At 41.3% G+C, this 11,355-nt stretch overlaps 1 protein-coding gene across 1 annotated transcript in view; it reads right to left on the minus strand.

Annotated features, from left to right (window-relative positions):
* Positions 1 to 8,829, minus strand: part of sesn4 (sestrin 4) — an 18,788-nt gene extending 9,959 nt beyond the window's left edge. Inside the window, exon 1 of the mRNA XM_076292452.1 lies at positions 8,659 to 8,829. Within this exon, the coding sequence (XP_076148567.1) occupies positions 8,659 to 8,724 (66 nt within the window). The 5' untranslated portion in view covers positions 8,725 to 8,829. The remainder of the gene's footprint in view (positions 1 to 8,658) is intronic.
* Positions 8,830 to 11,355: the final 2,526 nt, after the last annotated feature.

The raw sequence follows: 11,355 nt of genomic DNA on the forward strand, positions 1-11,355 counted from the left end.
ACATGGAACTAACCCTCAGAGTTCCTCTTTCCTATTGCTCCTCTTCCACTGATGTTACTTGCTATGAATACTTGAGATATTTAAACTACTGTGGGATGAGGCTCAGGCCTTGTGGGACTTTCATGCAATGCATTCTACAAGGATATGATTCTCCAGGTTTGGACTTGTTGCTTGTGTTGTGATCAAGGTCTCGGATGTTCCTGAGAAAAATATTGAGAAATAAGATCTTGACCTCAAATATCCAAATGTTTTTTTCTGTCTATATTGTCTCGTACTTAGTTAAGGACATACTTAACAGAGGTTACAAACACCAGTGACATTTTACTGAGAGGGTCTTATCGTGAGGTATAACCAAGCCAAAATGCGGCACAGTTGATGTTCTTACAATACTGAAGTGAAAGATTAAAAAAATGCAATATAATCAGTCATCTTGACAGTTAAACGTATTAGCGCAGGCCATGGGCTGGTCTTTATCTCGACTACGATGGTTCAGATAACAACTTGACTGGGCGTGTGCAGAGTATTCGTTTTGGCAACTAAGGGAATAGTATGTCCCCTTACTATTTTGTTATGTTGTCCATAACCCAACCCAACCCAACAATACAAACTACAACAACAACCCTCACATACTCTTTAATGTAAATGTGATATGTAGCAGCTGTGCCACTTTGTGTTCGGGTCATCCGTTAATAGGTCATCTTTTTCAAGCCCATCTCCGAATGATTAAATCCATTCTTAATCAGCAGCATCGAAAAATACTGATGCACAACAAGGAGAACATGGCTCTAATGAAATCAGACAAGCATATGATTGTCCTGTTCATTCCCGGGACAACATAATTTAAGCAAACTATTAAAAACAACAGAACATGCATTATACTTCTAATCTAATGACGAGTTATTTTTAATTTTTTCCACATTAATCTAGTAAACTAGGCAAAGTCCTAGTATACACTGCAGAAAAATGTTTGAGTTTAAAAAAATATCCCACACCAGCATAAAAGTAGTAAGGACAAACAGAATCGCAGTACTAAAATGATGCCCCCTTGTGCAAGAGCTTCTAAGAGGCAGCGTGAAACGTCTTGGTTTAAATAACAACTCCGGTGCTAAAATGGCTTCTTGTCTCTGGTCGCTGGTATGTGAAAGGGGAAACTGGACTGCCTCTGGCCTGGCTGGATGAGAAGGAGTGTCGCTGTTTTGGCTGCTCCTGTGTGTGTGTGTGTGTGTGTGTGTGTGTGTGTGTGTGTGTGTGTGTGTGTGTGGCTTCAGAGGGATCACTGAAGTGTTGTCACATACTGGTCCAGCTTGAGCAACAGCAGCCGTAAGGCCCAGCGTCGCTCGGCCGGCCCTGCTGGTCCTCCTGCTGGAAGCACTGGAGTTAAAGTTCCCCTGGTGCCGAGTGGGGGGACGCATCTCCACTCCCCACCCCACTGGGTTATAAATAGCCTTGGGAGACAGCTGGGAGAGCAGTTGCACAGATAAGCGAGATAAACACCATCTCTGCTCCTGGGCCAAGAAGCCCAAACAGGCATGCTTTTTTGTGAGAGGCTTCACACAAACAATTCATAGAAAACTGCTACCACCATGAAAGATTTCTGCCATGTCTGGCATATTCACCCCCACCGCCATCCTGGGAGAGCAAACATACAGGGTGAGTCATGCCTGCTGCCCCCACTGCAGGTTAGGCTCTGGACTTCACAGCTTCAGGCCTGACCTTTTAAGAGTCTTTAAATCAAAAAGCTCAAAGACGAACAATAAACGACCTGGGTTAATCGGGTCATGGTCTCCCTGAAGGAAACTGATACATCACCAACTATCATCCAGAAGGGAAAAACTAATGATGGACTGCTGGCACGGTCCAGTTGAACATTCCCCTCACGTAGGCTGAGGTTGCTGCGGTGGGACTTGTGTATGTTTAACATACAGAGAAAGCAGGGCAGGGAAAGGGAGCAGGGGAATAAAGATACCAATTCTGCTATGTACAGACTTCCACCGTGACCCACTTTACTCCTTCAAGGAACTGATCAGCAAAGGGGGGGGGGGGGGTTGCTGAAACACAGGTGCCTTGTCACTCAACCAGTTCCACCACCATCTAAAGTACATAAAGGCACATGTGCATGCAGGTAGAGATGCGGGTCAAGGGTGACTTATGGAGCCTATAGGGCTCGTGCTCCGTCTCTCCCAGGCTGTATAAGCAGGGCAAGGCCAAACAAACACAGGGAGATTGTGGGGGGAAGCATGCACACACATGTAAGTGGGCCAGTGCTCTTCATGCATGTTTGTGCTCGTTGCTTTCAGCCTCCTATGAGCAGGTGCACAAACTGCTCCAAGGCAAAAACAGGATGAATGGTAAAGGCCTAAGGCAATATGTTTAACCTGTTCCTCTTCAAAAGCAGAGACTTGGGCAAATGGGGCAATAAGCCCTAGAGGAAAGTCTTCTCCAAATGTACAGTAGTAGGAGATACTGTAATTCTGTAGAATAGTATAACAATACTTTCACAAGGGTATCGATTGCAATTTCGTACTGCAACCAAATAACTGGAGATGAGCACCATATCTTAAAACATACAGTATATAGGCCTAATAAATAGATGAAATCATATGATACTGCATCCTGTAGTTTTTTTTATAATGGTTCTGGACACTGGTGGCTATAATCCACTGTTTAGTTCAGACTAAATACATAAAGCAGTATAGAAAGAGTGCACCTATACACATCCCTGCTTTTGCTTTTTTATTGGGACTACTTGAACCAGGGGGGAATCTTGGCTCTGTGCCAGATGCGCCTATGTGGGAATGGTGCCAGTCATCTCAGACTTGGCCCGAGACGCAACTGCTGTCAGGGCAAATCTATGACTGGAATCCCAGCTGACGCGACAAGCAAAATGCTAAAGAGTGTTAGACTGATACCCATGGCTTGCTTCTGAGTGGAAAATGTCATTAAAAGCAAACTCTACATTCTCTAGCCAGTAGGGACGGCAGGGGTTTACAGCCAGCAGAGGTAAATCAGGAGAAATCCCGTCTCAATCTTCTCATGGGGGCATACTTAGACTTTTAGGTGGAAGAAGACAAAATCAAACTTATCTGCATGGAACCGTTCTCAGTTCCCCGTCACATTACACTAATCAATAAGATAAAGACTGATAAGGCATGCAACAACCACACACAGATCTACAATATACTCAATAAGATAAGACTGATAAGGCATGCAACACCCACACACAAATCTACAATATACTCAATAAGATAAGACTGATAAGGCATGCAACACCCACACACAAATCTACAATATACTGAAAATCTTACAGTGTCACCCTAGATAAAGGCCTCTAGCAATTTAATACATGTAAGTAAGTGGTATTGTAAAACAATGCTTTAAGGATGTTGTGATCGTACACATTTCGTCACCTTCAGTGAATAGTGGGCATGCCAATAGATTAGTGAGAAGGGAGGATAGCGCAGTCTTAAGAGGGTTCCTTTGGTCAAACCACACAGTGTTGACATTTTAGTGGTTGGAACAATACATATCAAAGAAATTCAATAGTATAGCAGACTAACAACAGTAACTGTATGCACACTGGAGGGGGTGGGGGGTAAGGGAGCGGGCACCGTGAGGACGTGACAACATCCCACATGTGTTATGTACATTACAGGAGGGGTGCATGCATATGGAGGTGGGGGAGGTAGATGCTAACTTTGGCGTAACTTCAACCAAGTTCAACCTCAGAGGGATGGTTTGGACTGGCTGCTGGTCGCGCTTGTAAATATATCGCATATCAACATGGGCCTGAGCGTCTGCTCCCGAGCCACCGCTCTTTTGGAATGACCCAGAAAAACATCCGACGGTAAACAGAGATAAAAATGATGCGCCCCTGCCTCCTCCTCCCAACTCAGTCATGCCTCAATGGAGTGTGTCACGTTCACGTGTTCCAAGTCAGAGAAACCAATGATAACTATCTAGAGAATGAGGAGCATCCCCCGAACCATAGAAAACATCTCTATCCATGAAATGCCTGGCCTTTGTGGAATTGGGTGAATAAAGCTAATACAAGTCATGAGGTGGACTTGAGGTCTGCACAAACAGTCTACTGTTCTGTTTGCTTTGGTTTTTGTTTTGCATAAACACGCATTAAAGGGAATTTAGACAGTTTACTCAATGACGAGGTTCCAGTGTAAAATTGATAACAACTTTTTAATAAACTCACCAAGGTTCTTGATCCCTAATGGATGACTTCTTTGGATGTTCTCTATTGACTGAACTCCAAAAGGCTCATTGAGCCAGAGGAGAAGAACTCTCCATCCACACAAAACCAACCCCAACATGCCAGGGCATGTCCTTGGGTATGAATAATACAGAAACTTCAAAACAGGAAGTTAGAGCATCAATCCTCCCCTTACTTCAGTTTTGTTGATTCATCATCAAGTTTAACAAACAAAAGTCACCAGTAACTGGGGGAATATTTCCCTTCATGATTAAGCTTTCCTGTTCACTCAAATGTAGATATATTTTATGTCACGTAACATTACCTATGCCCCAACATGTTACTTAACTAGCTATAGCTGTGCCTATTGTTCATGATGAGCTGTAAGGCTTTGAAGCCAAAAAGTTATGTCAACTGAAAAAAACAGTGACACCAGACTGACTGCATCTTCTAGCAGAAAAAGCAAAACAACATTTGTGACTTTGAATACATTTGAATGGGATCTGGCCAGGTGCTTTGAATAAAAAAAATCTCCCTGCCTGCCAGTGAGCACGAGCACAAGAGGATGATTTCTTTTCAGTGGCAGCAACACTGTGGCTCAAACGAAACCAGAGCTGCTTGCACAGGGGAGCTCCACTGATCAGATCAGACACACAACACTGCCAGTCCACTTCCCCCCAGGCCCACCTGGCCCAAACAACCGCCTTTGTCTTCTTCTGTGGCCAATATTGGACTGTGATCCATTTTCTGGCATTATTAGAAAAAGGCTCTGTAAAACGAGAGTTTGTGACTTGACATCTGAGTGCAAACGTATCATGACAGTGTTTTCCTCTTTAAAGCAGGTATTAATCCGAATGTCTTATCTGAGGTTTTCAGAACAAATGAATTAGTCTTAATTGTTTATTGATCTGTTCTCAAGCAGCCTGCAGTGTAATACTATGAGGTAAGTGGAGGATGGGCCAACTCTGAGAAGATGGAAAGGACGTGTGTGGGAAACTTCTCTGGGTGCAGGTGAACAAACAGGTAGCCAATTTAATAGAAAAGAACAACAGGAGGAGAGGGTAGAAAAGACAGCCTGTGATAGTGTGTCGACTTCAACTGTGCCATGTTTGTGTGCAAGACTGATGGAGAAAGTCCTGTCAAGTAAGAGAGAGCTAGAGGGAGAAGTCTTGCCCCTGTGGTGCAAACAGGAGGTCGGCCGAGATGTTTAATCTGCATTCCTGGAGGTCCAGAAAGGGTCTGTCCTTGTCATGTGCTTGTGTCGCTTCTGCTGGTATGCACACACCCATCTCTCTCCCCCTCTCTACTGTAAGAACAGCAACCCCCCCCCCCCCCCCAACCCTCTTTTTGGCTTGGCAACCTGAACCTAATGTGAAGAACAAAACAGCCAGCTGCAGAGCACAGGGGGTGATTAGAGAGGGCCAGACAGATAGACATGGCTTACACAGCCTCCAGTGGCCACACAGGCACTGCTGTACAGACAGGCAGGATGCAGGACAAAGGAAATCTCAGCTGAAAATGTGCACAACCGACATAAAAATAGCTGCATGCATGCAGCAAGGATGCCGTAACTGCAAACTGCATTTTTAGTGGTGATGCATTTAGAGTTAATTCTATGGGTTTTTATTTTGATTCAGAATATTCTATTTCATAGCCTGAAGCAGAGTCTGAAGAGAAATGGGCCTACACTTTAGACTGCATTAGATGTGAATTCTTTATCACACAGAAAAATTGTCAGGGCGTCAAACAACCCATTGGTCGCTATAATTTTGATGGCAACATGAACATCTCCCCACTTCAATGGGAACAAAAGATCTGATTCTCGAGATTCTCATCACCACCATTGACTTTCACATTTACGCCCGAGGCCAGATGTGATAGAAAAAAGTGTCAGAGCCAAGTCTACAGATAAGAATGTGTTTTAACGCTTACTGTTTATCTCTCTCCTTTACATTCGGCGAGGCATTTCTACAGTAGCCCGATGCCTAGTTGCATGGTTATGAAGTATTCTGCATAATTCTAAACAAGGACATGACATCAAAGTCTATAACCATATGCAGCATTAAGGCCCATGTTATACAAATCTCAGATATCACAGGTTAATGATCTTGTCTGCCTTTACTAACAAGTAAAACATATAGCTGTGCAAAGGGAAGTGGTGCTCCGAAATTGAACAACTGTAGCCTACTGCAGAACAAGGACGAGCAGGTCATCTTCCCACAATGAATGAAAAAATTGAATGAAGAACAACAAGGAAAACATAAAAACACATAAACTCCGACAAATATAACAAGCCTCACTGTAATGCGGCTTTCGTCAAATAAAAAAGTAATGTTTAACAGAGCACATTCCTCCATTGTTCTACTACAGACTGAGAAATGCAGTAAACAAGTTCCCCTTGACGCAACGCCCCCTGTTGGTTTACCAACGAAAAACACCATGGAGAGGAGAAAAACAACTTTGATTGGCAGTATATACAACATCAGTACACAAAGACGAAAAAAACTAATCTTCTCATGCATTGACATACGAATAAAAAACAATTCAGAGAATAACAAGACCTACACATTTGGCACAGAGGTCGATTATCCATGTAACTTGTTATTTTCAGGTCTTCCTTAGACAATAAAGTCCAATTTTGGTCCCTCGACCCCCCCCCCCCCCCCCCCATATATATCCAGAATGCAGATGTGCAACTATCACCAAACGCGATGTTTTCTCGGCACGTTGTGCTAGAAAATTCGCAAATTCCGTGCACAACTCAAAGGAAATTCTCACCATTTAACGCTACAGTGGTTGCCAATCAAAATTAAAGACTACTGATGGACAGTAGCCATGCGCTTCAACTATAATGTGGATTGGAAGTAGGAACATACAACAAATAAATCCTCATTTATACATTCTTACACACAATGTCATGCAACATTTCACTGAGGCATGAACAAAAAACGTATCATATCGCGGGGCTAACTAACGTGATAGCATAGCTAACTGAATAATCAGCTAACATCATTCATTCAGAAGTGCTTCAAGTTACCTCTGAGGCGTCAGGCTATTCTAATCTAACGTTACTTGTACAGACAGTTGGGACTGCTTCCACTACATTGCCATTGTGGGAAACTATTTTCACAGTTTCTAAAGGAGTAGAAACTTATGTAAATTATGTATTTTACTGGCTGACAATAAAAACGGACCACAAAACACGGCATCTTCGCAAGACACAAAAGAAAAGTCGTAACGTACTGGATATTCTTCTCTCTCAAATTTTTCGGCTGACATAATTCACAAACGAATGAATTAAAGAAATTATGCGAGACAGTCGTGCTGACGTTTGTTAGCTCCACGGCTAAAAGTTTTTTTTAACTTTTCGCACAGGATATGTTACGTTAGCCAAATATGCAGAATAATCTTACAATCCAAGTTAGCTTAGGCTGCGCATAAGCTACGCAAAATACCTTAACGTTAACAGCTACTGATACCAGCAAACTTACTAACAATTTCACATTAACTGTTACATGACATTAGAGGACAAATAATGTTTACTAATGACAACATTAATGTAATTTGTTGACAACGCGTTGAATAGAGGGGTGTTCTCTGGGTAGCAGCTGATTAGCCTCAGCCAGAGCCATAACGTTAGAGAGCTCTGGCCTTACACAGCAAACTTGACATCCTACTAGATTTTGTAGAAAGAACTTAACGTGTGTAAATTAGAGTTTAAGATATATAACAAAAATGACACTGACGTTTATACAACTGAATAAAGTTTTTAAAGTAACATTAGATAGGTACATAATTACAAATAGAGGCAGCAGCCAGCTGGACCTTTCAGCTGGTCCGAACCAGCCATCCTATTGTTAGCTGAGCAACGGGCAATTTAGCCATTTTGCAGCCAAAAAGAACTTTGTTCATCAAGTGAGCTTGTTATCCGAGGTATCTCAAAAAATCAACCTACCAATTTATCACCTCACTAAAGTTCCCACTATCTCGCAGAAACAGAAATCACCAAAACGCAAGCATTAGCTTGCTAGTATAATTTCATAAATGATGTTACTAGTCATTGGTGTTATTCGCGATAGCAAGTTAGGGTATTTGTGTTAATCATTATTTAGGATAGCAGGCTACTCACCCAATAATTGACACAGTCACGTATTTTAATTATCTAACGTTAACGTTACCATTTTCGTTACCAACACCATAGGGCAATTTTCGAACAAGGCAGAAAACGGCAGCTAATGTTAGCTGAGACAAAGTAACGTTAAATCTATTGTTTCGTTTTTTTTTTTTTTTTTTTTTTTTTTTTTCCTCAGCTTCCCCAGCTTCTCCTGTTAGTAAGAAACAGTCAGTCAAACTAAGCAGTCAGCTAGAAGACAACTTCTGAGTATGTTAACAGTTAGCAGCAGCTGAAGTAATAGTTGCCTCATTTTGACAGATTTTCCTTGTAGCTGCATTAATACCTGGTTTTGGACGCGCTGGCACTGTGTTCCGAGGCGATAATCCATTTTTTTCGTGCAGATGATCATTTTCCTCGTTGTTAGTGCATGGATTCGGCTCTTCTGTCTCTAGTTGTGCAGGCTTCTATCTATCAAAGCCTATCCGCTATGGGTTCTACAAGTCCGGGCATTTAGAAATAACTGGGTAAGAAAATAACCTCATAGACTGACAGTACTGAAGATATTGCATCCAATCAGAGAATTGAAGAGGCGGGATGAAGGTAGTGGGACGGCCAAAAATCACCCCATCCAATCACGTTCCAGAATTGGACTGCAACATGATGGAATACAACACCAATCAGCGAAGTGGTGGAAAAGTACCTGTCAGTTAGCAGCTTTGGTGAAAGGTGCCTGTAACCCTGACGTAATCCCACTTCTTTTATTGTTCATTTCTTTATAGTTGTGTTGTTGAACTTGCAGAGCCAATGCATGATGTAGCGTGGTGAATTGCATCTTTACTATAATGACATTTCACTTGTATACGTTATTCATAGACACATCTCAAGGTTGTGAAATTGGATGTAGAAAAACACTTGGGACAAAGGCCTGCTGAGGAAAAAGAGGTGAGCTCTCTCCTCTATTTAGAGATCATATATCATAGCACTTGATTATGTTGGAATTCTGTATGTCAATGTAAGGACATGGCCAGAGTGGGACTTGAGGTTAAATTAAACTATTGTGTTTAATAATAAATTAGGTAGCCCCTGGATGCTTGTAAGTGGAACATTAATAATGTTCCCACTTACAAGCATCCAGGGCTACCTCATGCCATATGTAACGCTATGAAGAATGTTTTATTAATTAATTACTAATTAATTAATTAATTCGTTTATTTATTTATTTATTTATTTACTTCATAACAATGATGTTGTGGGTGTAAGGGAGCCCAATACAAATTCATATGGATGATGCATTTGACTGCCAATACCACCAGCTCCCCTCTTCCTCTCGCAGAGTTTTTACAGGGGTTTGCCAGCAAGTTATTTACCTGACAAAATGAAAAGAACTGAAATGGATGACAAAGACAAGAAAATGCAAGAAAGCTTTTGCTTTTGAAAGCTGAGTTGCACTGTCACCATATAGGTCCTGATCAACAGCTGTTTGCAGGTTTGTGGTCAGACTGACTTCCTCTTAAAGGACAATGCCGGTCAGACAATAACCTAGTTGATGATGATAACTTTCATTGGTGTCCAAGACGTTGTTAATCGGTGCAGTTTTGAGTAAGGCTGGAATATGCATTTATGACTAAACAGCATACCATAGCCAATGAGGGCAGCTTCGCTACATCAAAGTTGGCCTAAATCACTCTTTTAAGCCATTAACTGATTGCACAAACAGTCATTTATATATTGTTTATAAGGACCCTCTCCATAGTATCACAGAGGTGAAATGATTTTGAGCCACAGTGGCTTAAAGTAGTGATTTACTTTGACTGCAGTGAGCTGGCCTCCAAGGTTATCGCTATAGGCTGTTGCATCGTAAATGCATATCAAAACTACTCTGATTAACATTGGTTTGGTGCCCAAGGAAAGTTTTCTCTGTTATCATCCAAAAATAGACCACTGGTTGTTCTTAGACCAGAGTTGTCATATACCTTTTGTGTTCACCTCTCTCTCTCTCTCTCCAGGCCTGTAGAATAATGTGGGAATACAATGATACAATGGGAGTAAGACATGACTTGCATGAAATAAATAATTAATTGGAGTACTCTGTCAGCCATACTTCTGCTGCTTCTGTGTTTTCATGGGTTCTCCCCGGTAATAACAGTGTGACCTATAATTACTATAGGACTACTACTACTATAGGAGTATAAGAGTATAAGAATATATTATGAGTAGATAGTGTATAGTTCAATATAAATAATTATACAGGGGTTAGAACAGTTATGGATAAATAATAATGAATGAGAATAACACAATATTCATATTTTCATCCATAACATTTGTTTTGCAGAATTTGCCAAAACAGTGTTATAATGTTAAAATCAGAATCACAATAGTTTTTTTGTTTTAGTTATTTTAGTTGTTGACAGAACTGCTCATAGACATAGAACATGCAGTTTTGTGCCTCACTATAGAATATTATGGCAGTGAGTTTGAAGCATGTGATATCCACCAGTAACTTGTTCTGTTCATTTTGGCTTAGACCAATTGAGTGCACTTACCAATAATGGATGAATACTGCCCTTGTGTGACGCATGCAACTGCTTTTCAAGCCTTATTAAATTTACCCTCATGAAATGAAGATGTTTTCTCTTTCTCTGGGCACACACGAGACACCTATTTGACTGTCTGCATGTTGCACACAGCAACGTGTCCATAGACACGTATCCAAAAGACCAATCCAAGCCATAAAGACCAGACCAGCTTCCAAGAGAGTTCCTATTGAGTAGGTTTGGAGAAGGTACTGTGTTAATACCTATATATGAAGTGGTAGTCTATATATGAGAGAATGTCTTAAAGCAAGGTTGCCCTAAAAATGTTTTGAAAATATTTTAAAGTTAGTTGAAAATAAACCCTGTGTCACTCTTGATGACACTGCAGGCTTTTGTCCTTTTTATTCAAACCAGCTGACTCCCCTTCTCAGCATAGGTCATTACAAAGGCCCTCTTGGTTTATTTAGAGTGAATAATTCCCCTAAAGATTTCCAGTTTATTAGATG

This window comes from Alosa pseudoharengus, unplaced genomic scaffold (assembly GCF_046254945.1).
Source record: "Alosa pseudoharengus isolate Yale_2024_CS ecotype anadromous, Long Island Sound unplaced genomic scaffold, YU_APseudo_1.1 YU_APseudo_1.1_scf_19, whole genome shotgun sequence".
Classification (NCBI taxonomy): Eukaryota; Metazoa; Chordata; class Actinopteri; order Clupeiformes; family Clupeidae; genus Alosa; species Alosa pseudoharengus.